Source organism: Trachemys scripta, chromosome 1, assembly GCF_013100865.1.
Source record: "Trachemys scripta elegans isolate TJP31775 chromosome 1, CAS_Tse_1.0, whole genome shotgun sequence".
In the NCBI taxonomy this organism is placed as follows: Eukaryota; Metazoa; Chordata; order Testudines; family Emydidae; genus Trachemys; species Trachemys scripta.
In genome coordinates, this window is record NC_048298.1 from 30677908 (window position 1) to 30705450 (window position 27543).

The 27543-nt window shown below is 41.3% G+C and overlaps 1 protein-coding gene across 2 annotated transcripts in view; it reads left to right on the forward strand.

Annotated features, from left to right (window-relative positions):
- The window catches only part of TBC1D22A (TBC1 domain family member 22A), a 433739-nt gene that overhangs the window by 326698 nt on the left and 79498 nt on the right, over positions 1 to 27543 (forward strand). For both annotated transcript variants that reach the window (XM_034767118.1, XM_034767128.1), the window contains exon 12: positions 12917 to 13012. In XM_034767118.1, coding sequence (XP_034623009.1) covers positions 12917 to 13012 — 96 coding nt within the window. The remainder of the gene's footprint in view (positions 1 to 12916; positions 13013 to 27543) is intronic.

The following is a 27543-nucleotide window of genomic DNA, read 5'->3' on the forward strand; positions in this document are numbered from 1 at the left end:
TTTGCAACTTCAAGGGCTACAAATGGGAAGGTATAATAGGTAGCAGGTGTTAGAAAAGGCAATTATGTGTTAGCTGTTTTGCTCAATTTCCAAAACTGTCTAAGACTATCCATTGGAAATACTTTGTAGCCTAGTTTTATCTCTGAAGCATGATGAATTCTTAAATCTAAAGGGAATATGCATTTTTCTCTAATGAATAGAATATTTAAGCCTATTTGGTTTAATATAAAGGAGCCTAGGAAAATGGTATTGAAAAGAAAGGTAGAAGAGGAAAATTTCAAGAACAAACACAGGCCTTTGGTGTTATACTGGATATTCTTTATGCATTTTCTTGAAAAGCTTTTTAACATACCAATAAGAATGCTAGAGTTTGGGGATGTATTTTCTTTCAAGTTCTCCTAAACGTTTTCTTTTGATCTTTTTCTACTATATGATTCTCTTCTGTATGGGACAACAAACTGATTATTTGGTATCAAAATCTGAATCTTAAAAGAATAGGTATTCTTTTTTTTTTTTTTTTTTTTTTGAGCCCACAAAATAACTGAAGAACAAAAAAGCAGTTGTGCCAAGGGTTATGTTGAATTGAATTTGAGAGACATGAAAAAATAGCAAAATTTCAATATATCCTAAATTTAACTCATGTCCCTCTCCCCACTAGCAATACATTGACTTGAGAAAATTGAAATGTCTGGTATGCACCACCCACACAGAAAAATTGCCTGCTGTTCATTTCTGTCCCCCCTTTTCAGCCAAGACAATACAATAAAATATAGGAACAGTCATACATAACAGAATTTTTAACCTTACTTATATGTTACTTGCTTTTTCCTTTTAAATTATTTCTGTATTTTACTTTCATTAATTTTTCTACTTTTCTTCTGTCTCATCCCCTTTTTTTCAGACTTGCCATTTGCCCTCCCAGCGTCTCCAGATTAACCCCTCATCTTTCTGTTCCCTTTCCCACACAATCTCTTTCTGTCCTACCCATTCTCAGGCTCCCTCACCACCACAAATGATCTTTTTCTTCTTCTTTTTACTTGTCCTTCCCTTCCCCTAGTCTCTCTGTACTTTCCCCACCAATAAATCTCAATACCTTCTTCTCCTGTACTTGTTACTCCTGAGGGAATTCTGTGCCAAACAATTAAAAATTCTGCACCAAAAAAATAAAAATTATGCACACAATATTTTAAAATTCTTCACATTGTATTTGTCAATAAATAAATATAGAAGCGCCAGCATAGCAGGGGGGGAGCACACTGGCTGTACTGAGGTGGAAGATCAGTCTGCAGCTCCCTCAGCAGTGAGGCTGCACCAGGCCCTAACACATCACAAGGTGTGCTCAGGCAGGCTCAGCCCAGCAGGATCCAAGTGTGGAGAGGCTTAGTGTGTGTGTATGGGCGGGGAGTGGGGATCCAGATGGGGATGACTGGGTTCTGTGTGGGGCAATCTGGGTGCAGGCAGGTCAGTGGGGGGCCCGGGTGCGGAGGAGATCTGGATACTTTGAGCACTCACCATTGTACAGAAAACAGGATGGTGGCCATGCAGGGCGGCTAGCACACATAGAAGGGGAAGACCACCAGCACTAGGACCCAGAAGATGGTGTCCAGCTGCAGAGTCAGGGAGCCCGCGTGGCCACCCTCCCTCATCCAGCATGAGAGAAGCTGTTCTGTACCACTTCCTCTGCTCCTCCCTTGGGCCCAGCTTGTGGGAAGATGGGCCGAGCGAGCCGGAAACATGCCAGGTGGGAGGCGCAGCATGGGAATGACTGAGGCCCCTTTGGCCCCAGTGTAACCCACACACCTCCAGGGTGTGGTGTTCTGTCCCATCTAGTGGCACTGATACCACTTAGAGAGAGATTAATGAGTCTGAGGGGAAGCAAAGAAATATGCAGGGGACGTAAATTCTGTGGAGGCGTTGTGGCACAGAATTCCCCCAGGAGTAACTTGTCTATACCCTTCCTCCCAAATCTCCTTCTGCACTTCATTTGCTTTATTCTCTCCCTTCCTCCCTTCAGTGCAGATTCTTAGACTGGTGCCAGCTTTTTATCCTATTGTCCATATTCCTAGGCACATCTAAAGTCAGACCATAGGTTCATCAGGCAACACTGGGTTGCTATCTTCTTCTATCTAGCTTCTTGAACAGGCTCAGAGAGAACAGATTGTTCTCTTCTTCATCAACTGTAGCCTGTCTTCTGGTGTGTGGGAATTTTATTTTAGATCTGGAATCTGGAATTATTTAGGCCTTCAGGTTTCCTACTGCTCTGCATGGCCAAAGGCCTTTTCTGTTATTTTCATTGAGGCCAAAGTTTATTCTTACTTGGACTCTTGAATTAGTTTCAACTTTATACAAAAGTAAGAGCATCATAGGGAGTTTACAGCAAGTTCATCATTGGTGGTTTGATGTGCTAGTAAAATGTGGTAATTTGGCTTCCAAATGCATCATGGCACAATTCCAGTGGTGAATAGGTCTCATTTCCAAAGCAAGGAGAAAAAGGCAATAGTTCAAAACAACATTATTGAACTTTAGCAGGCTTTCTTTAAGATAAAACTTATATTTACATGATTCTGTGCAGTTTGAATTTAGCAGACAGCTATTGTACTCACTATTTGTTTCATGGGAGTAAATTTGAAATGTACTTCATACAAAACTCATTTTATTGATAGTGTAAAATTAACATAAACCTTAAGTGCTCTCTTTTGCCTTTCACATTATGGTTCTTTCCCTCGAAATGTTAAAGGTACACATTATACTACTAATGGGTAACTATGTATTCGTTAGTTGAACAATTTAATAAATGCTTAAAAAGCAATCACATTTGGCATTTGTTTTATTTATACTAAAGCAGAGACTGGCTGTAATCCTTTACTAGCAAGAAGTAGAACAAAAATATTGTGTCTATAATAAATCTAAAGCGCTTTGATTTTATTTATTTTAATTTCTTGATATCATCTGACATCTTTTTAAAATAATTGTTCTTCGAGTGCTTGCTCATGTCCATTCCAGTGTAGGTGTGCACGTGCCGCATGCACTGCCACCGGAAAGATTTTCCCTCAGTGATATCCTTCAAGTCGTCTCTGGTGCCTCCTGGAGATGCACCCTCATAGCGCTGATATATAGGGGCCTGCTGATGCACCACCCTGTCAGTTCCTTCTTATCACCTGTGACAGTCGCTGGAACTTCTGTTCATCCTTGCACTTGTGCAAGTACTCTCCACAGTGGACGTTGTCTCTTTTTTCCTGTATATAGCTTATAAAACAGTAGTTAGTTATGCTAATTTTAGTGTTAGTTAATAGTAATAGAGTCAGACCTCACTTCTCGGGGCATGCCTCGGTCTCTGGGGTTTAAGCCATGTGAGGCTTGCCATAAGCCATCACAAGGAGGCTGGCAGAGTGACCCGTGTCAGGCCACTCACGCTCAATGGCTGCCAGTCTCGTACCGTGGACTCCAGCCTAGCGAGGGGAACTGTCGAGTCTGGTACCATTGGACTCTCTTCAGAGGGAGAGCTATCGGAGTGCAGTGCGGGTGCTTCCATCTATTCCAGAGGCTTTTGAGGCAGCAAGAAACTTGCTCTCCCTCCCGGTCCTGCCTTCCCCCACCAGGCGGGAACAGGCACTGAAAACGAGAACATCTATGGCACCAAGACCACAGGTACTGCGATGAATTTGCAGCACTGGACACTCCCCTCCTGGCACTACTCTAGTACCATCAGACACAGCTCCCCTGTGGTCACTGGGGAGTGACTCCTTGCCATCGGACTCCGAACCAGAGTCCTACAGCTCCCGCAGGAGGCAGCACAGGTCTGACCACCAGCACCCAATGGCTGATATGAGCTAAGGGTTTCTACCAATGGCCTGGCCCGCACAGTGGCAGGTACCTATGCAATGGCTTTTTTGGACCCTCTGGGCTTTTAATCAGACCCAATGGCCTCAGTCAAGGAAGTCGTAGAGCTCCCCCATCTCTTCCCTCTATGCAGGAGCTAGGTCCCAGCACCCAGCCCATTACCGAACTTCAGCACCTGGCATCACAGGATTCGTCAGGTGCTGAAGGAAGGAATAGAGTCTGGTAGCAGTCCTAGCATCCTCCTCCTCCCCAGATGAAGCAGTAGTAGGAACTTCAATTGCACCCACTCAAGATGACCATAGGGCACACCAGGAGCTTCTAAGGAGGATAGCCCAGAACCTGGGAATCCAGGTGGAGGACATCTCAGAAGCCTCCCATGCCTTGGTGGACATGTTGGCCCCTTCAGGCCCATCACGAGTGGCTTTGCTCCTAAACTGTTCCATCCTGGAATTCATTAAGGCCCTGTGGCAGACTCCAGACTCCTTGCAACCCATGGCAAAGAGAGTGGAGAGAAAGTATTTTGTGCCCCCCAAAAGGGGGTTGAATATCTGTACACCCATCCTCCCCTAGTGTTGCTAGTGGTATCAGCAGCAAATTAACGAGAGGGGTAGGGGGAACAAGAACCTACCTCCAAGACCAAGGATGCTAAGAAGCTGGATCTTTTTTTGGCAGAAAGATCTACTCCATGGGGGGACTACAGCTTCGAATTGCCAACCAGCAAGCACTCCTGAGCCGCTATGACTTTAACATCTGGGGGGCACTGACTAAATGTAAGATTTGCTGCCACAGGAATCTAGGACTGACTTCTCTGCTCTAGTCGAGGAGGGCAGAGCAGTGGCGAAAGCGTCCCTGCAAGCAGCAGACTTATCTGCACAAACCATGACTTTAGCTGTGGCTGTGAGGAGAAGCTTGTGGCTGCAGGCCTAGAGCCTTTCATATGAAGTGCAGCAAACAATTCAGGACCTTCCTTTCAATGGTATGTCACACTTTTCAGAGCAGACCAACTCTAAGCTCCACAGCTTAAAGGATTCGAGGGCCACCTTAAAGTCACTAGGCCTACTAACACTGACCCTGTTGAGGAAGCACTTTAAGCCCCAGCCTTTGCCTTGTTTCTACCAACCTCAGTCCAGGTAGGATTATAATAGGAGGTGGGGTAGGAGATACAAAAGGAGGCCTCCTCCCCAGCCCTCGTCAGCCCATGGGCCTGGGCCTGCTAGACAATCGTCGTGGTCTAAACAGGCCTTTTGAGGCTGTGCCCGAGGACGGTGTACCAAGGCAGTGTCTGGATCCAATCTCCCCCAATGTTTGTGGACTGGCTATCTCACTTCTATTAGGCATGGGGCCATATTACATCAGATCACTTGGTGCTACGCATAATAGGACTGGGATAAACTCTGTATTTCAGTTCTTCCCTGCCTCCTCACCCTCTCTCCCTTCCCCCCCCCCCCAATCCCTCTTCAGGGACCCTACTCACGAGTAACTTCTAATTCAGGAAGTGTGAATACTTCTGCAAGTGAGAGCGGTAGAGGAGGTTCCTCCGAAGCCAAGGGGCAAGGGGTTTTACTCCCATTATTTCCTAATCTCAAAGGCCAATGGCAGTCTCCGACCCATCCTGGACCTGCAAAACCTCAATAGATTCATGAAGAAGCTGAAGTTCTGCATGGTCTCCTTGACCACCGTTATCCTCAGATTTGTTGTGGGTCAAGTACGTTATCAGTTCATGGTACTTCCGTTTGGCATGTCAGCAGCCCTTCGGGTTTTCACAAAATACATGGCGGTTGTTGCAGCTTTCCCAAGGAAACAAAGGGTTCAAGTATATCTCTTCCTTGATGACTGGCTGATCAGAGGCCAAACCAGGGCTCAGGTGGAGGCAGACCTACACAGTGGCCTAGCCAGGTGGAGGGAAGAGGGGGAGCAGGAAAAAAAAAAAAGGCGCCACCCGCTGCAGCGCTTTTACTGACGGGGCAGCGCTCCAGGACTTTAGCGGCACCTCAGCGGTGGGACCTTCACTCACTCCACAGATCTTTGGTGGCATTTCGGCGATGAAGCTTCAGTGCCACCGAAGACACCCAGAGCGAGTGATGGTCCCGCCGCTGAAGACCCAGAGCACCGCCCCATCAGTAAAGGCGCCGCAGCGGACGATGCCTTTTTTTTTTCCCTCACGCCCGGGTGAGTAAAATTAAAAAGGCGCCACTTGTGCTCGGTGGGGGAGGGGCTGCTGCCCCGCTCCCCCCTTAGCTACGCTACTGGACCTACACCTAATATTATCAATCTTCCAAAAATTAGGCCTGTTGATAAACATGCAAAAATCCACGATCTCCCCCATCCAAAAGATAGAGTTCATAGGGGCAGTCCTTGATTCAGTTCAGGCCAGAGCCTTACTTCTGGAAGCCACATTCCAGACCGTGGGCTCGATCATACAGAACCTCAGAAACCATCCCATCACCATGCCAAGAAATTGCCTGAAACTCCTGGGCCATATTGCATCATGCACATACCTAGTGAAACACTTGAGGTCGCGATTCAGACCTGGCTAGCATCACTGTGCTGAGTAGGATGGGACCGCCTGGACATGGTGGTCACGCTTCCCCCTTCAGTGATCACTTCCCTTTTATGGTGACTGAATCTGGGGTCAGTGTGCGCAGGCGTCCCATTCGCGAAACCACAGCTGGCAATGTCTCTAGTCATCAATGCTTCTGCCCTGGGTAGGGGGGCCCATCTGGGAGTCCTCAGAACTCACAGCCTCTGGTCCCAGGAGGAGCTCTCGCTCCACATCAACAGGAGGGAACTCAGAGCGGTGCCCTTGCCAGCCAAATGTTCCAGCCCCATCTAAAAGGCAAATTTGTGTCAGTGCTTACAAACAACACTGCAGTGATGTTCTAAATAAGGAGACAGGGTAGCAGCATGCTCCTCTGACCTATGCCAGGAAGCCCTTTGCCTGTGGGAATTCTGCATAACCCACTCAATCCCCCTCGAGGCCTCCTATCTTCCGGGGGGCACAGAACAAGTTAGCGGATCATCTCAGCAGATCATCTCCAATCATGAGTGGTCCATTTGACCAGATGTCATGAAGGACATTTTCCAGAGGTGGGGAACTCCCAAGATAGATTTGTTTGCAACGAGGCGCAACAGGAAGTGTCTGTAGTTCTGCTTCCTTCTGTCTGGGGATTGGTCCTGCTTTGTGCAGGGGGTTGGACTAGACCTCTTGAGGTCCCTTCCAACCCTGATATTCTGTGAATCACAGCCCGGGCTCGCTCACAGACGCGTTCCTTCTCTCATAAAAGGACCATCTCTTTTATGCATTCCCTCCCATTCCATTCATAGACAAGATTCTGCTGAAGGTCAGAAAGGAGGGAACAAGCCTGATCCTGATAGCCTCAGCCTGGCAACGTCAACTCTAGTTCACCACCCTTCTGGACCTCTCAGTGGAAACACCAATCACCCTACTTCTGTTTCTGGATCTCATCTCCCAGGATCACGGCTGCCTACATCATCCAAACCTTGAGTCCCTCCATCTCATGGCCTGAAAGCCATGGCTGAACCCCTCAGAGCTAGTATGCTCAGGTCCAGTTCAAGAGGTTCTTCGAGGGAGCAGAAATCCATCCACTGGGGCCATGTACCTGGCAAAATGGAAGAGGTTCTCAATTTGGTCAGCACAGAAAAGGGTCTCACCCACCGGAGCATCAGTGCAGTGTATTCTGGACTACTTGCTACACCTGAAGCAGCAAGGGCAATCAGTGTCATTGATTAGAGTACATCTGGCAGCAATTTCGTCTTTCCACCCAGAGGTAAATGGCGGGTCAATTTTTGCTAACTCGCTCTGTAGCTACTTCCTTAAGGGGCTGGACAGACTGTACCCTCACCCAACCTTTCTTCCAAAGGTGGTGTCGCATTTTCACAATAACCAGGACATCTTTCTTCCCATTTTCTACCCAAAGCTGGACTAAATCATTTAGGAAAACTTGTCATTGAACTCCGATCCCACCTCCTACAGTTGCTTGGTAGCCACCTACATTGGAATGGACATGAACAAGCACTCGAAGAAAAAACTGTTTTTAACCTTCCATAACTGTTGTTCTTCGAGATGTGTTGCTCGTATCCATTCCAAAACCGACCTTCCTACGCCTCTGTCTGAGTTGACCAGCAAGAGGGAACTCAGGGCGGCGGGGCAGAAGGTCCCTATATATCAGCGCTATCAGGGCGCAATTCCAGGGGGCACCAGTGCTGATCCGACAGATACCACTGAGGGAAAAACTTTTCGGTGCCCACAGCATGTGCACACCCATATTTAAATTTACATGAGTAACACATCTCAAAGAACAACAGTTACAGAAAGTTAGTAACTGTTTTTTATTAATTGTAGAGCTGAAAAGCTATCAAGGTATTTTAATGATGCAACTAAACAGGAAACATCTCTCATGTTCTGTTAATTATGTTCAGAATAAAGAAGAAAAGGTTTTTGACCTCTACTGGCCTTCTGGATTTTTAAAGTAATTTCTTCATGTTTTCTTGAACAAAAACTGATGTGATAATTGGTGTTTACTGCTGTTCCTACAGCTACATCATCTTCAGCTGTCATTTTATCCAATTTCATATGTTAAACAGTGAGCTCTGAACCCAGTATTTAAATAGAAATTCTCTAGGAGTATGTCTACATTAGGAAAAAAGTATGGTTGTTACAATGAAATAGTGAACACATGATAGCTCATATTCTAAAAATCCTAGTGCAGAGCGGGCAAGTTATACTTTTACTTTGATTAGATGATCAAAATGAATCTTAAAGGGAAGTTTAGATAAAACTATAACTTGTTCTGTCTATACTAAGATTTATGTGTTAATTATCATATATTAGCTATCTTGTTGTAAAAACATACCTTTTTCCTAAGGCAATTATTCCTAAACTTTTTCCTGCCATGATTCCCAAATTAACCCACTTTTTTTTTCTCCTGGCACCCCACATCTCAGGGTCCCTTGTTTCAGTTCAAGTGGAAATTCAAAAGTTTCCTGAAAAGATTAGCGCTACCCTATTTTTGTGACTACTTTATGTAGTCAGACTTATCTTTGGACTCACCTGCCTGCTAACAGGGAATGGAAGGCTCCACTGACTTTTTCTCACTCCCATCTCCCTTGCAGTCACTCTCCTGGTATGAGAAGCAACTGCTAAGAGGGGCGTTTTCCACTCTTTAGGGTACTGCAGTTGTTCCAATGACACTCCCCCTCCCCCTCGTGCAAGGAGCATTCATAAGTACTTAGGCAATATGTATTCCTTTCCATTGTCAGATATGTAAGTATCAAGCAGAGAAATGCTGCTTAATTGTCCAGTGTACTTGGGGCAACAAAGCACTTTTGAGTTTTTACACCACAACTGGATTATTATTATTGTTTAATATAATATTATTATTATGCAGGAAAATATGGTCAGTGATAGATTGTGTTCCCTCTAAATCAAGACTGAACCAGTGCTGCTTCATAATTATGGGGCACTGGCATTGTCTTTCAAATAACAAGCAAAACTGAAATTCTGATATCTGCCCTCACTGATGGTGTTCAAGACTGTCATTTTTAATCCAAGCAAATTCCAACACAAGGAATTACGTTTTCTTCTTCGAGTAGTGTGCCTATGGGTGCTTCACTGCAGGTGTGCTTGTGTCCCTGCGCTGCTGATTGGAGACCTTCAGTAGCAGTGTCTGTTAGGCCTGCGCATGCACTCTCTTTCCTCGTGCTTTGCCACAAGACTAGCCAACCTTCTCAACCGCTCCTGGCTAGAGACAGAGCTATTCCAAGTCTGTTACAACCTCACTTTCATTTTACATTTCTATAGCTAGTCAATCTCCAAGAACTTAGTTGTAGATGTAGGGTTTTTTCTCTTTTCTTATTTTCTTCCTTTAAAAAAAAATAAAAAGACTTTATTTTCCCCCCTGCTATTTTCTTGTTAGGGACCCTTCCCACAACAGAGTATGCCTGGTTCTCCGGGCTTCAAGAAGTGTGTCTCCTGCAAAGAGGCTATCCCTGTTGCAGACAATCACTCTTCCCAGTGCATACACTGACTTGGGGAAGGCCACAATCCACTCAGGCCCAGTTCTTGCAAGTCAGGGAGTTGAGACAGAAGATAACCTTCCGACCCTCCCCAGACCCATGCCAAAAGTCACCTAGCAGATGTGATTCTTCTACACAACTGTCAACATCCAAAGGCTATGGGTCAAAGAAACCAGCTACTGACCCTTCTAATAAGTCATCGAAAAAGAGAGCAGGAAGTCCCCACAGTGAGCCCTAAGCTAGTCCTAAACAATCGCTGGCACGCTTGATATCTTCAGTACTGCCAGCACCAAGACATTCTCAGCCCGGTACCCATGGCTCAAAAAGTTCTACAGTGGCAGGTGCTGTTGAAGTCACTATGGACCCAATGGGCACAGGCACCAATGGACAAGGCACCGATGGACAAGGACAGGAGTCACAACTCCACTAGTCCACATGCCAGGCTTCACATGCATTGCCTCCAGATGTATGTTTCTCCACAGAAAATGTATGATCTGTTTAGAAGAAGAAAAGTCAAACTCAATGTATTGTATAACAAATGCCCTAACCTCAAGTATGTGTGATATTGTAGGAAATTGTAGGAAAGCAATAAGAAATAGTTCTGCAACGACCAGCGAAGATGATTAAGAAAATATCCAGACTTCTGTTGGATTTTTAAAAAGGACAATTACAGTATTTTATATTTACTTATCTTATTTGGTTAAATATCTTAACTAAATTGTACTCCCTCTAGTTATCAGTGTTGTAGTTTACTAACTTTAAAAAATAATTCATTTTTTCCAAAATTTTGATCTAATGAGACTTCACTGTAGTGTGTGTTCTCTGTAAACCAACGCGAACGCAAAAAAAAGTTGGATCATAGTTTTCTTTTTTCAATTTTACTATTTCAGCAGTAATTAGAAATCAGTCTCAAATAAAATTCTACCCAGTTACATTTTTTAATTGGCCACAGATCTTGCTTTAGGGAAATACTTTTCTTTAATACTGTACATGGAGATAATGCCTTTGGACTAACTCTTTAGTATGTTTATGAAATCTAAATTACTGGCAGGAGCCATAGAAAATGATCATTGTTGGAGAGTCAAATAAATTACTCCAAAATGCATTAGGCAACAGAGCAGATTTGATTACAAAATTAGGGCCTGTAACTGATTGTGTTCCAGAATTGCTGTGGTGGTCATGTTATTAAATGCAGAAAGAATACAATTTTTGTTGGATTTAATGTGATAAATTAGCAGCTGGTCAACACCCACCAAACTTTCATTCTCCCCCACCCCGCCCAAAGAAAAAAAAAGTTAGCAAATGAACAGAGTACTGTATTACAATTGTGAAAAGGCTTGAGAAAGAAATTGTGGTTCAGTCAGAGAGACCCCCTTAGGACTGTCACCTGATGTTCTGGAATTATCTCTGAGCCTGTTTTCAGCTCGGGATTCCAGAACCCTGCCTTGTTGATGAACCAGACATGCTAGCCTGCTGCAACACAGATACAGGTCTGGTCCATGCCCCCAAAGCTGCAGACTTTAACCAAAAACAGCACTATCTCCAGCACCCAGACACCCAGTTCCCAATGGGATCCAAACCCCAAATAAATTCGTCTTACTCTGTATAAAGCTTATAGAGTGTAAACTCATAAATTGTCCACCCTCTATAACACTAATAGAGAGAGATGCACAGCTGTTTGCTCCCCCAGGTATTAATCACTTACTCTCGGTTTGTTAATTAATAAGTGATTTTATTAGGTATAAAAAATAGGATTTAAGTCATTTCAAGTTGTAACAGATGGAACAAAGTAAGTTACCAAGCAAAATAAAACAAAACACACAAGTCTAAGCCTAATACATTAAGAAACTGAATACAGGTAAATCTCAACCTCAGAGATGTTCCAATAAGCTTCTTTCACAGACTAGACTCCTTCCTAGTGTGGGCCCAATCCTTTCCCCTGGTACAGTCCTTGTTAGTTCCAGCTCAGGTGGTAACTAGGGGATTTCTCATGATTGACCGCCCCCTTTGTTCTGTTCCACCCCTAACCCTAATCCTTTTATAGCTTTGGTACAAGGCAGGAATCTAGTCTCTCTGGGTCCCCACCGCTCCTTCTAAATGGAAAAACACCAGGTTTAAGATGGATTCCAGTATCATGTGACATGGTCACATATCACTGTAAGACTTCATTCTTCCAGGGCTGACCCACAGGTACACAGAGAGGTTTGCAAGTAAACAGCCATTTACAACCAATTGTCTTGTCAATGGGAGCCATCAAGGTTCTAAACCACCATTAATGGCCCACACTTTGCATAATTACAATCGGACTTCATTGAATCATAGAATATCAGGGTTGGAAGGGACCTCAGGAGGTCATCTAGTCCAACCCCCTGCTCAAAGAGTTATGCTTCATATTTCTAGCTTCAGATACAAGAATGATGCATACATACAAGTAGGATGTACCCACTCAGTAGATTATAAGCTTTGTAAAGAGACCTTTTGCATAAAGCATATTCCAGTTACATCATATTTACACTCATAAGCATATTTCCGTAAAACATATGTAGTGCAATGTCACAGAAATGAATATCAGATGGAACTTCCATACTCTTAAGTAGTGAACATGGGGCATATGGGTGTAACATTGGGTTTGGGGGAGTGTGCTTGAGCTTACAGTAATTCATAGAACATAGTTACTAAAGGGAAAAGCCTGGGAATGGGCTGGAAAGAAAGTAGTTTAACTTTGAGAAATATGCACCCAGGCCTGGTTCTCAGTACAGGCTATAGTCTATGAATGCTTATGGCAGAGATGAAGTCATAATATGTTTGGGATGTGAAAAATAGAGGTTTAAATCCCTTAAATCTAATAAGATTCTAGACCTAATGAAGATTAAGAAAGCACATAGTCTGTGTTCTTTGTTTCTCTTAAACATTTCATATCGTCAACAACCAGTCAATATTGAATGTCTTATAAATATAATTGGGGTTAAATTTTATAAGTAAAGTAACGACTCAGTACATTTAACTTCTGGGGTTTTTTTTTTTGTTTTTTTTTTTTTAGTCTGAACCTGAGGGCTTTTCTCATTTTCACTTGTACGTCTGTGCTGCCTTCCTTGTCAGGTGGAGGAAAGAGATACTGGAAGAAAGAGACTTTCAAGTAAGTAAATACATTTTTATTCAACCCTGCAGATATCTAGGGATATGTTTTTCCCAGCAGACATTATTTATTAAATTTCTATTTACAGGATTACTCATGTATGAATTTGACAGAGCAACAACAGTTGCACTAAAATTGACAATGTTTAACTCTTTGTAAGTGTCAGCTCTTGTACCTGAAATGATTGACTGTAAACAGCAGCAGATAGTGGGGTGCAGTATGCGGGGGGAAGTACACTCTCGAAAAAGTTTTACTTAAACTGAGACAATCACTGAGGCAAAGATTTCAGGAAACATAATAAGGAAAGTTTTGGAATTTCACAGTGAGATTTTCTGAAAATGTAAGTGACTGAGGGTAAATTGATCTGTATATTTTATCTTAAAATGTGGTGGTGATGTTGCCTATTTATTATCATTAACATTTGTATAGCATCAGCGATATGCATGGCACTTCTACATAGATAATAAAGACATAGGGTCAGATAAGCAAACATGCATGGAATGGCCTATTTTTCAAAAATGCCAGGCAGACACAATTCCACATCTTTGAAAACCAGACTGTTTACTCCAGTGCCTACATATGATATAGGCGACTTATTTTGGATGCCCACATTTGAAAACTTTAGTCAGTTTTTGGCCGAAAGAGCTTACAACCTAAATTGTGCCTAAGAAAGACAGGGGAAATGACATTAGGTATGGAGTAGAGAAGAAGGAGTACACAGAATAAAGTTATAGGACTGCTTTGTTAGTACAATTCATGTTACATTAGTTTCTTCTTTTTAGAGATTATTCAAATTGTTAGCACAAGAGAATGGTTTATATTGCTGGAATGATTCTGAAATAAGGTGGATAGTCAGGGAGCGGGTTGCAAGATGCAGAGATTAGTGAGGACTTTGTAGTTGTTTGCAATCGGATTTACACCAGTATAGATGAGGAAGAATTTGGCTGTTTTTTAAGATCGCCTGTATTTGTAGAACTTAGATTTGTTTATTTCTCACAAAAATAGTAGTTTGATTTTTATGATGATATTACTTTTCTCTAAATACTACATATACAATAGCTAGGAAGATGTAAAAGGCTGAAATATACTGCCCCCTTGCAAGCCATGCCTGGGAGCCCTGCCCATTCTAATGGAGCACTTCCCCAGCTGCTTGGGCCCAAAGACCCCAGTCTCTTGCTGGCTGAACTCTGCTCTGCTAATTAATGTTGTCCCACACACATGAATACTGTATGCTGCCCCCAGAAAACATGCACTAATCAATCAATGCTGCCTTTCCCCACAAAATGAATTGATTTATTGAGGCAGCTCTAATTAATGTTGGGCTGCCCTCCTAACCACAATTAAAATACTTAATGCTGCCTCCCCAACAGTAAATTAATTCTGAGTAGCTCCCCGTGAATAGCTTAATTCATACTGCCTCCTAACATGCTACCAGGCTACTTCAGTTTATGCTGTTTCCCAAACAATATCTTAATGCTGGACACCTCTCCCTCACAACTATATGTTAGCACTGGGCCCCATCCCCTCCACTAAATCCATTTATGCTGTTTCCTGCTCCCAGAGCCTATAGCATCTGCCTCATCTCCTACACACACTTGGTAGATAAGACACATATGTAAATGGAAAATATGGGGTGAAATATTGTAGTCTTTTTTTTTCTGCTTTTTTTCTTCTGTCTACATTTGATCTTCAATGTAAGATAGTTTTTTGTAATTTAGTTTCCATTGATGTCATTAAAATCTGTGTAAATACGTAATTCAGAAAAGTTTTAAAACACCTATTATTCATGAGACAGATCTGAGTGATTTACCACATATATATGCAGTTATGAACTCTTGGGGATGAATATGATTTAATCAGTCATTTTTGAAGGTATTATGCGTTATATGTACAAAAACAGTAAAAAGTCAGACAAAAACAGTTTAAGTTTGGGTCTAATATTGGAATTAATTAGGATTAACTATGACCATCTAAAACTACTATGCCCTTATGTGACCTAGTGCTAGTTGTAGCACCCTGATCACTGAAGTTGCTGGAGCACAGACAAGACTTCAGGCTTAATAGGAATCAATCAACAGCTGGGGATTACAATATTTGCTGTGAATTGTGCTGATGAGGTAATTGGCTTAGTAATTGGGAGGATATGTAATTGGGAGAAACAGGAAGCAAGTCTGGGAGTTCAGAGGGTGAGCAAGCTGTGGAAACTCCTCCTGCTGTATACCTGTGCTATCTCCTGTCATGTTGGGAAACTGACGATTAAAGACTGGTTGTGTTTGGGACTGGAAGACCACAAAAACAGGCTAGACAGTGCTGCTCACTGCATAGCTGAATAAGCACCCTGTGACACCTTGCCAACACTATATGTTTTCATCATGTTAATTAACAATGTGAAAACACTAGTGTTAATGAAAAAGGATTAGATATTTAGTATGGATTATGAGAATATCCACAGTTACAAGGGCAATATGCTGGTAATGTGCTGTCTATTGCACTTAACTTTTTCCTTGAAACTTTTGAGGCAGTGTTTGGTACTGGCCATTGTCAGAGACATTGCCAGAGGGAACACTGGTCTGGTCTAGTCTGGCAATTGCCTATGTTTCTGTTTTTTTTAATCAGAGAAAGGATATTCATAATGCCTTGACAAGTCTACCTGATAAAGTATGAATAACCAATATTTCTAAACTTGGTTTGAAATAATCAAATGGAAAGTCTCTGTAGTAACTATGTGCAGCTAAATAGTATAATGGTTTGGTCCCTATTTTATCAGCTATCACAGTTTCTAGAATTGTTTTTTTTTAACTTCTTTCTAAGAAACTATTCAGAACAGAATATTTCAGACATGCTATTAAAAACCCTGCCCGGAAACAGAAAAGGTGTTATAAAGGTGCTATAGAGATGTACATTTTTAGTTTTGTTAGTAGCGAGGTTGGGGTAGTTTGAGTTAGAACAAAGGCTCTCAAACTTTTTTACTGGTGATCTCTTTCACATAGCAAGACTCTGAGTATGACCCCCCCCCCAATAAATTAAAAACACCTTTTAATATATTTAACACCATTATAAATGCTAGTGGCAAAGTGTGGTTTGGGGTGGAGGTTGACAGCTTGCGATCCCCCCGTAATAACCTGGCGACTCCCTGAGGGGTCCTGACCCCCAGTTTGAGAACCCCTGAGTTAAAAAGTCCTTTTGGGCTTTTCTGAATTGAAACATCCTTAATTTAGTAATTATTTAATGGAAAGCATTGCATGTTTTCTGGTATACATTTATATTTTAGTTTTATATAGGCTTGGAAGTCACAGGGAAGTAGACTTTAAATAAATTATCTTTTGTTCTTAAACTCACTTAGGAAAAATGACTTTAGTAAACGATCATATTTTTAGGTAGAGAGGAAATAAAATGAAGATGATATATGTTGAGCCAGAGACTGCAGTTGAAAATGAGGGTAACTTTAATACCATAATATAAGTGTTAGATTTCAAAGTTTTGCTTGGAAAATTATTTACTTGGAACTATTACAGTTCATTGTTTATTATGATCAATTTGATATCGATATTAGATATCGATAATAATATGATATTATTTGATATTACAAGATATTAGGATGATTTGGAAAAATAAATGAAAGATGAAATACTAAGTTGGGATATTTTTAGATTGGTTCCACATCCTCAAAATACTTAGTTAATTCAAGGGCTCAGAGGACATACTCAGCAGGAATAGATCTGGCTCAAGATTGCCTTTTGCCTTTCAGTCAGCATTCTTGGCTCTCGGAATAGTCAAATTAAATACATTCATTTCAGCTACCAGGACTTTACTGTTAAAAGATCCAAGCTTTGATGCAACATCTGAGTATTTTATAAGAGCGATCTGTACTGCTGCATTATTAATGTACAAATGAACAGACTCTGCCTGTTTGTGTGAGCATATTGCCTGCTACTGCTTTCTACCACTCTTTCAGTCACCTTAGTGCCCCACAAATGTTGGGAATGAAATACATTAGACTCGTTTCTTGTAGACACCATGGTAGAAATGGTGCACCAGGTCAGATAAGTTAGTGTATGGAAGAAACTGTAAATACTCTGTACACAGTAATACTACGTAATGGGGAATTATTTACAATTACAGCTATTTTGGGGCGATTATTTGAGAGCTATATAGTTAAGCAAAACTTCTCTCTGATAGAATGGTATAGGGGGAAAAAAACTTTAAAAGACCCAGTATTTAGTACCATTGTAATTTTTTCCTGAGGAAATAATTAATAGAAACAAATTATTTCCATAGGAACAAAAAACACTTCCATAGAGACAAAGTATTACTACAGTGATGAAAAGAGGTTTTCATTGTGTAAAATCTGCTTTTAAATAAGAAAGAGAGATGATAAATGAACAGGAAATGTTCGGTTTATGTTCAATTATTTTAGAAGTTAGAAAAATTAGGAAGGAAACAGAAGTGAGTGTAATCAATCTTAGTCACTTGAGAATTGCCGAATGTACAACCATGGACTGAATTCTGCAAAGGTATGCGCATGTGCTTAATTTTACTTGCTGCAATTAATCCCATTAAATTAACTTCACACAGCAAATAGTTCCATTTAAGTATATAAGTCTCTGCAGAATCAAGGCCCATTTTCAGAAGATATGTATCGCCCGTGTACCAGGTGCATGTTGATGTTCTCTTGATTTCGGTGGTGTCAGTGGAATATGACAGCACATGCATTGGTATATCAGAGTGTAAGGGTGCAGACTCACTGCTGCGGCACCTCCTGCTGGTTGTCTCTGGGAATTAGCTCTCCAGCCGTTGGAGCGCCCTCTGCAGGCGGGTGTCCCGCTACCACTTGGCCCTCATGTCCCTCCCGGACCCGGTGCCCTGTTATCTGGGGCGCTGCCCCCAGGCAATGCCCCCACACAGTTCTGGGCCTCCCCCTCCCAGGAGAACCCCCACCCACTAGTCCCCACCTCGCCTCAGGGTAAGGCTACTGCCAGTCACCAACTAGCTCCTGTGCCCTGGAGCAGACTGCAGTATCAGCCACTCGTCACAGGTAAGGTTGGGTTTGGACCTGCTGCCTTTACCTACCCCTGGGCAGCCCTCTGCAACCCCCAGTACCTATTAGCCCAATGCTAGGCCACAGCCTGGTGCTTTCTAGGCTGGAGCTCCCCAGCTCCTCTGCCTTTCCCCAGCCCTGCTCAACTCAGGTAGCCCGTCTCTAGCTCCCTGCAGCCAGGCCCGTCTCCCTCTGAAAGTAGAGAGAGACCTTCTGTGGGCCTCTGGCTCACAGCCTTTTATTGGGACCAGCTGGGCCTGATTGGGGCATAGCCCAGCTGTGGCTACTTCCCCAATCAGCCTAGCTTTTCCCTGCCACAGCCCTCTCCCTTGCGGGGACATTACTGACCACCCCACCTTGTAGGAGGGGTTAAGGTGGACTATAACGATGGGGGGGGGGATTGGCTCCCTGCTGTACCAATCATAGGAGTCCCCAACTGCCCCCCGCTTGCTCAGTTACCAAGCACCTCTCCTTAATTCCTTTTCCAAGCCATTTTTCCATTCTTTTGTACCTTAATTTATGGAGTACCTGCACTGAACATCCGCTATACATTTAAATAAAGAGTTGCGACATATGGCCTACCGCCCGGCATGCTACGCATGAACAGAGCCTACCTGAACCTGCTGCGAGGAAGGCGAAAAAACCCCCACTGCACCTGGCCAATATGGTGGTAAGGGAAAAATTCCTTCCCATCCCCACTTAGCGGGGCGGCTAGCGTAATGCTCGCAGCAGATCTAGCTAAACACCAGGCATATTTGTGGTCTAATTAGGAAGGGAGGGTGAGTGCTGCCCAGTATGATTGCAGTGATATGGGGAGGGGCCAGGCCCAGGCTGACCTTTTTAAACCCCCTCATTCCTAGGTGGTGAGTCATCCACTACGCTGACTACTCTTCCAGCAGTTTTACGTCTCCCTTCCTCCCCCAAGCCAGAAAGCATTGCCTTCTTCTCCCAGCCAGCCAGACAAACCCTTCCCTGCTTAAAGTGCAGACTGGCTATTGTCCTCTAAATTTTCTTTGCAAGGCAAAAAAATGAACTATTAGAGGAATAAGCAACAAAAATTCACGGTCAGCACCTTAAGGTGAACACTTCTGCAAATCAATTTGGCTTGACAAATTGAAGTTTTTATTCCTTGCACTCACCTTAAATAAAGTTGTGCAACACTGAACAAATGCTTTCAATAATAAGACTATATCCGATAGTTTGAGGCCATATGATCTTATTCCTAAAATTAGTAATTTGTGCAGATAAAATATCCTCGGCATTTTAGTGACTATAAGAAAGTAAATGAAACTCGTTTGAGAAAGGACTTAGTTTCTTAACATGGAAAATGATGAAACATTTTATCCTATTAGTAATATGTCATTCCCACCTCCAGTGAGGAGCTCTATTAAATGCCTCAGCAGATGGAATGATGACTGAAAAGTAAACTGCAGTAATTAGTTATTTTGACATGCTATGACAGTCCTTTGCAATTTTTCTTTAATATCCATTTTAATGAGAACAACAAAATCAGTTCACGTGGGGTTTTCCGTGAGCCTGACTTTGCCTTGTCCATAGTTATATAATAGATGCTATAATTTAAGCATCTGTTAAAGCTGTATTATATTTAAGGGTACCCTTTCTTAGTGTCTCTGACACATGTTACACTTAAGAAAATCAGTGTCTTACAGATGGATGTGTCTGTGCTATTCATTGTACCATTCTGAAGTAGTTGAGGAACATTAGTCAAGAATCATGGAAAAACATAGCCCTAATGCAAGACTTTTCCTCACCCTGTTCATTGGCTTATGTCCTGAAGCATGAGAGCTCAGATCCCTTATTTTTTTTCTGTCCAGTGTAACGGGGAATGAGCCTGGTAAGCTCTGGGACAACCAGAGGGCATAAGTTGGAAACCTAATGTGGTTACTGCTCTCAAGAAAATCAAAGGCAGTATCAAACTGCGTATTTTAAGAAGCAGCATCACCTCTTTTGCTTCTCTGATTTGAACAAGTAATTTATCCTCTGGGAAGTAACAGTATTGATGTTTTACCAGAAAGCTCAGGGTTAATCCATTTTGATTCTGTTTACCTTTTCCACTTACCTCATTTTCTTTCTGCCTGGCAGCCCATCTTAATGGACCAGTAGGTCTGAAATTACTGGGGTGTGTAATCATTTGCATTGTGTGCTTAACCTTAACTTCTTAACTGTTTTCTTGTTTGGGAATTTCCTAATGTGTTTTTTTTAAATGCTTAAATGAGTCCAGGAGTACCTGGGGATCAGGTACTCCAGGGAACCTTTCAAGGTATGGAGAGATGGACCCAATTGATTTCTATATATTCCCACCTTCCTGTGTATGACCCCTTGTGCATGTGGCTGTCACTCATCACAAATGGACTCCCTACAACTTCGTGATCATATCCTGGACATCAGGAGCTGGGCCCTGACCACTGTGTAAAACACCTATTACAGACTTCCTTATGTGTTTGAAAACCCAGTTACTTTCTAAATTCCAGCCCCCAAATACAATATACCTAAACTTAGACTGGCTTCAGTCCTGTCCAACGTAATGAAACCTGTTGAAAGTTGATAGGCCAAGTGTTTTCTGAGATATGTTAATGATTCAAAAAAATGTTAAGAACATCTTTCAAAAGTGTGACTTCACTACATGTTTTAGTCCCATATTTCCCCAAAGCTTTGTCTGATTTGCCAGTGATGTCATCTGTCCCACAATATGAGCTATTTTGTAGAATTGGGAGGCTGTTGTGTGTGGGAGTGATTAAAAAGGGGAATAACTGAGTAGAGGCCTCGGTGGGCACTAAGGTCATTTTCCCAGTCCCACACTATGGAGATGTCTGAAAATACGTTCCTTAATTGATCTTAATGCCCTCTTCTTGCACCTGATACCTGCATGGAGCCACTCCTGAACTGCAGGAAAGTGACAATCCAACTCAAGGAATGAGTTTGTGAAAGTTCCCTCATCATTTGAGGTAATTGTGAGGATAGTTGTTTTTCTTTTTTTTGTTTGTTTTTTTAAACTAATAATATAGCTAAAGGGGGGGGTGATTGAGGATAGTTGTTGTGAGGTTACATAATATTTTTAAGTAGATAGCATGTTTAAATAGACAGCTGTTTTAATCTTTAAAACCATAATTAAAAATGTTTAAATGATTCAGAAACATCAAGCTGTGCAGCCATAGCCTATATAACAATGTGAGATTATTACTTATACCCTCATCTTCCCTGGCCATTTTCCTCTTATTTTTTGTTACTCTCCATTGTCTAGGTTCGTCTATCAACTGTAATCTCTTTAGAGCAAAGAATATATCTGTGCTTAAACAGCACCTAATACAGTGGAGTTCAATCCTAATTTAGTATACTGTACTATAAATAATAAAACTTAAAGCAAGCATTAGCTGGGCCTGTTTGTGTGAAAGTTAATATTTATGATTCATCATTTTAAATCTCCACAGTCCTGTACAACTGTGTTGCACCCAGAAGTGAAAGTGCAGAGAGAGAGAGAGGCCATATTCGTGATACTTGCTGCCCTACTGGAAGTAGGAATACCAGGAATCTCGTAATAGAATCTTATTCTCAGGTGATTTGTAGCATAGTTTTGCAGATCTAAGATATCGGGATGAGCTTTTTGAGTTCTTATCCAAACCTTTTTTAAAAAACAAAAAATCAAATACTTTATTTTTCATGAAACAAATAACATGCACATTTGGAAATAAAACAAAAATCCACTCTAATCATATCAAACTACTTCCAAACCTTTTGAGATCTGCTCATCAGTAATCATTAGTTGCTTCAGATTCTTCTTGCATGCATAGCATTTTTCCTCCCAGCAGGCAAAAGTGGTGCAATCTGACTAAGACTGGCATCAGTGCAGCTGAACATTGAAGTGGTTTCCTATAAATGTGGCTTGACCTTTATTAATGCCAAGTATTCCCCATCACCATTTTACTGAATTGAAATGTGATTAATGTTTTTGAATTGCTTATAATGTACAAGCCTATAGAGGACGGAGACTTACTTGGTCAGTGCCACCTCTGTGAATAGAGTGCAGGGGCAGGCTATTTGTTTATATGCATTTCTCACTAGGTATAAAGAAATGTGTAAAATGAAAAAAGAATTGCTTATCATTGGGTAACAGCTTTTCTACATTCTACTTGCTCTAAAATTATAGAGAAACAACTTAAACGGAATATAGCTCTTATACAGATTTTCTGTTCTTGATGGTAACACACTGAAATAAACCTATTAATTTATCAATAATAAAAAATCTTGACCAGGTGGAAGACAGAAAAATCAAGGGTTAAGCAACTCAAAGATTTTGGCATGAAACTTCTCCAACATGTTTGCTTCTGTGTGGGATATTTCAAAGCAGAGTTTATAGTGTCACTTGCTAATGAGCAACGGTCAGTGAGCAATAAATCCAGCTTGATGCAGATATGTTCTCTGTGTCTTCTTTAGTCCTTGATCCTTTTGTGACTGAGTCTCATTCCCTTATTTTCTTCCAAGTATTAAACGATTGCAGTCATTGCCAATCTGATTTCTTCAGCCTTTCTTTATTCCAGTTAAGCCTTACTCTACAGATCGTGCCTGTGACTTTCTCAGATACTGCCTCAGAAGCCGTACTTGCAACTTGAGAGTTCAATATGGATCAAAATATGTAACAAAAGAAATATCAACTCTGAGCTCTTTCCCCCTCTTCATATCAGTTATAGTTTCTGCCACAGCATAATGAAATTCACAGAATGTAGCAAAATATTATTTTTCTTTCTATTATTTCTGCAAATTAGCAAGAAACTAAATTGTACTAATGTCTTCTGTTGTTGTGTAAATTATTGCTTGACTTTTAATACTGCCAAACAATCTCTACTGATAATCCTACTGATAATCCTACCTACTGATAATCCCTGGCTAAATCAGGAAGTTGTGGCCTCAAGGCAACATTCCAACTAAACACCAGTAAAATGAAGTAGGACAGACAGTCTTTAGTTGGTGGGGCTACTTGGTAACCAGGGAGAAGATACTTTCAAAACACGTTATGGAGTATAGCCTGATTTTCCATTAAGAATCAGAAAATTAGATTGTTATATTAAGTGAAGTTACAGTAGGGATGAAGAGATGAGTCTAAATCCCTGAATGTTCCAGCAGTGGAGAAAGATCTTTACTGTGGATGTATTTTCAGAAAACTGTTGAGGACACTGGAACCTAAGCATGACCCAACAACTCAAGTATCTGGTTCAGGTGCTTTTCTCTGGATTCAGACTTGAAATTTTTAAATTTGCCTGCACAAATCTACAGTACTCAAAGGTTGGACTGATCAAAAAATGTAATTTTTGTCATATGGGAAATTCCACTATTTTGGTATTTGTTTTTGTCCTGAACCAGGACAAAAAGTTGAAATATCAAAACTTTTCACAAAACCAAATTTTGATTTGGAAATGTAGTAATGTTTCATTTTGACACTTTTGATTGAAACAACTAATCTGAAACAAAATGTTTTGTTTAGATTTTCCTGACGACAACTGATTTTTTTTAATTCCCCAAATTAATGTTTTTCTGCAGAAATTTTTGAGGAAAACACACTTTCTATCAAATATAATTTTGATGGAAGATTTTCAACCAGCTCTACTCAAACTTTTTAATTTAATTCAGTTATTTGTAGATATGAACCTTATATGGCAATGCATAAATATGTGTGGCTCTAACATTTTATATGTGTATTTATGCTTAGAGTACCGATAAGACATTGAAAAATATGCATGATAAATTTAAATGTCACCACTACCCCACATGTATTTCTGAAGGCATATATAGTAGCTTATATCTAATACACACACACACACACACACACACGTATGTATGTATGTATATCCACCTATGCAGGGATCACTTCTAGCATTCCAAACTTCTGAGCAACCTCAAACTGCTGACATATTTCTTTAAATAAACTTGTGGGGCAAATATTTCCATTCCCTCCTTCCACCTAACACTATGGAATTTCCTCTAAAAAATACAAAGGCGTCAATATTAATTCCTGGACCAGTGACAGGTTTAAGATGTCTATCTCACAACTCGTGAGGGAAGAAACTTTGGAAAGGGTGAAATCTTAGCTTTCTAAAGGGGATAAGGCATTTCATTTCAGCTGTTAAAGGTCAAAGATATCAGACCGTATAACTATGACATGGTTATGGTTAAATTAATTGAGTCATATTTACAAGTTTCTTTATTTTATTATAATATTTTCCTCCCTCAGAGGCCAGTAATTTTTGGATAAATATTCTAAGGGAGTCTGATATTATTGCAAGCTGGTTATGGTATTTTTAATTTATTTATTCGAATAATTTTGTTAAATTATTCTTGTTATAGAGATGAAGCATCAGCAATTCATTGAGTGTTTGGTATTCAGTGTTAGCTGAGTTAAGTTTTGACTGGATACATAGATACATATATGTTTGTTCTCTGGATAATATAACTCTCAGGGTGTGTCTACAGTGCCCTGCAGTTTGGATTAAAGGGGTGTAAATAGCAGTGCTGTAACGCCAACATCTGGACCTTTAAGTTTGTGCCCACAGCATTCCCACGGAGGAATTACAGCACGACACTTTGGTGCGCACTGCTATTGAGACCCTTAGTCTGAATTGTGGGGTAGTATAGACATGCCTTCAGATTCCAGTACAAATATTCTCATTCACAGATTCGTAAGTGTGTTCCATGAATATTCTCTAGTATTAGCTTAATAATTGCTGTTTGTCTGAATATTACCCTTCTTCACTTGAATATTTGCATAAAGTGAACATAAAAGAGGAATCTGTTTTAAAGTGTGAACTAATATTCATAGATTTTTTTTTTCAAGTTTTTGCCTGGCTCTTATGAGTTCATTAAAGAAACAAAAATATATTTTTTAAGAAAATACAACTTTAAAAAAGCAGAAAATAGCAAGCATTAAGAGACTTAAGAAGAAGTAAAAGCTATGAAGTATTATGGATAGAACATGGATTTGATACTGTGTGAAAATTAAATGTAACTAAAATGCAGAGCATGTTATGTCAGTTGAAGCTGACAGCATCTCGGACTCTCATTGCTGCTGATTAATCTGTATCTTTAGAATACATGTCTTTGGAATATTTGTCATCACTTATGCTTTTGTGTGGTTTTGAAATTATCTGGAAGAGCTTCTGCTACAGTTCCTGATCAAATTTTATTGATTGTTCTCTGAGAAGTTAAGAACTTCTTGCCCCAAGCTAACGGGTGTACAAAACCCCACACTGGGACAAACAAAAAGGGGTTAATGTTCTGGTCTGCAGACAAACTGCAGTCAGTTCAGTCTTGCAAAACCTGCCAGAAATAAACATGGACTTGGTGCCCTATAACTAGGAAGTAAACAGGGAATAAAAGGGAGGAAGTAGACTTCAGATGTTTGGGTGCCTTGGCAAGGGAAAGACCTTCTTTCCTTTCCTAGGGGAACTAGATTTGTAAAGCTTGAGAACTGCAGCCAGCCGTATACAAAGCCTTCCTGAGAAATGGCAAACTTGCTTTTCCAGTGAGAGAGACAGCCCAGCTCTCCCTGAGCAAAGGAAAATCTTAAGGACAAAATTGCTTGCTGTTTTTTTGTTTCTCTGAATCAGTTGATACTATTTGACCTCTGAGTGTGTGGAAGATGGGGGTGACTGTGACTCCCTCAGGAAAAGGATCACTTAAGAACAAGTTAACAATTACGTAGACAAATTAGATGTCTTCAAGTCACCAGGGCCTGATCAAATCCATCCTAGAATACTCAATGAGCTGACTGAGAAGGTATCTGAGACATTAGCGATTATCTTTGAAAAGTCATGGAAGACAGGAGAGATTCCAGAAGACTGGAAAAGGGCAAATATAGTGCCAATATATAAAAAGATAAATAGGGACAACCTGGGAAATTACAGATCAGTCAGCTTAACTTCTATACCCGGGAAGATAATGGAGCAATCAATAATAATTAAGCAATCAATTTGCAAACATCTAGAACTGCAGTCACTGGGAACTGTGGGGGGCCATGCCTGCGAACAGTCAACATCGGCAAAATGTCTCGTGGCCCGCAATCAGATTACCCTGATGGGCCACATGCAGCCCGCGAGCTGCAGGTTGCCTACCACTGATCTAGAAGATAATAATGTGATAAGTAATAGTATGGATTTGTCAAGAACAAACCGTGTCAAGCCAACCTGATAGCTTTCTTGACAGGGTAACAAGCCTTGTGTATGCGGGGGGGGGAGGGAAGCAGTAGACTTAGTATATCTTGACTTAAGTAAAGCTTTTGATACTGTCTCACATGACCTTCTCATAAACTAGGGAAATGCACCTAGATGAAGCTACTGTAAGGTTGGGTGTATAACTGGTTGGAAAACCATCCCCAGAGAGTAGCTATCAGTGGTTCATAGTCATGCTGGAAGGGCATAATGAGTGGGCTCCTGCAGAGATCAGATCTGGGTCCAGTTTTGTTCAATATCGTCATCAATGATTTATATAATGGCATAGAGATTACACTTATAAAGTTTGTAGACGACACCAAGCTGGAGGGGTTGCAAGTGCTTTGGAGGATAGGATTATAATTCAAAATGATTTGGACAAACTGGAGAAATGGTCTGAAATAAATAGGATGGAACACATTCTGGGATGTATTTGCAGGAGTATTGTAAGCAAGACATGAGAAGTAATTCTTCTGCTCTGCTCTGCTCTGCTCTGCTCTGCTCTGCTCTGCACTGATTGGACCTCAACTGGAGTACTGTGTCCAGTTCTGGGCGCCACATTTCAGGAAAGATGTGAACAAATTGGAGAAAGTCCAGAGAAAAGCAACAAAAATGATTAAAGGTCTAGAACACATGACCTATGAGGGAAGATTGAAAAAATTGGGTTTGTTTATTCTGGAAAAGAGAAGACTGAGAGGATAACAACAGTTTTCATGTACATACAAGGTTGTTACAGGGAAGAGAGAGAAAAATAGCTGCTGTTAACCTCTAAGGGTAGGACAAGAAGCAATGGGCTTAAATTGCAGCAAGGGAGGTTTAGGTTGGAAATTAGGAAAAACTTCCTAACTGTCAGGATGGTTAAGCACTGGAATAAATTGCCTAGGGAGGTTGTGCAATTTGCATCATTGGATATTTTTAAGAGCTGTCATAACTATAAAGGGAAGGGTAACAGCTGTCCTGTGTACAGTACTATAAAATTCCTCCTGGCCAGAGACTCCAAAATCCTTTTCCCTGTAAAGGGTTAAGAAGCTCAGGTAACCTGGCTGGCATCTGACCTAAAGTACCAATAAGGGGACCAGATACTTTCAAATCTTGGGCGGGGGGGGGCTTTTGTTTGTGTTCTTTGTTTGGGAGTGTGTTCGTTCTCGGGACTGAGAGGGACCAGACATCAATCCAGGTTCTCCACATCTTTCTAAACAAGTCTCTCCTATTTCAAACTTGTAAGTAAATAGCCAGGCAAGGCGTGTTAGTTTTCCTTTGTTTTCTCAACTTGTAAA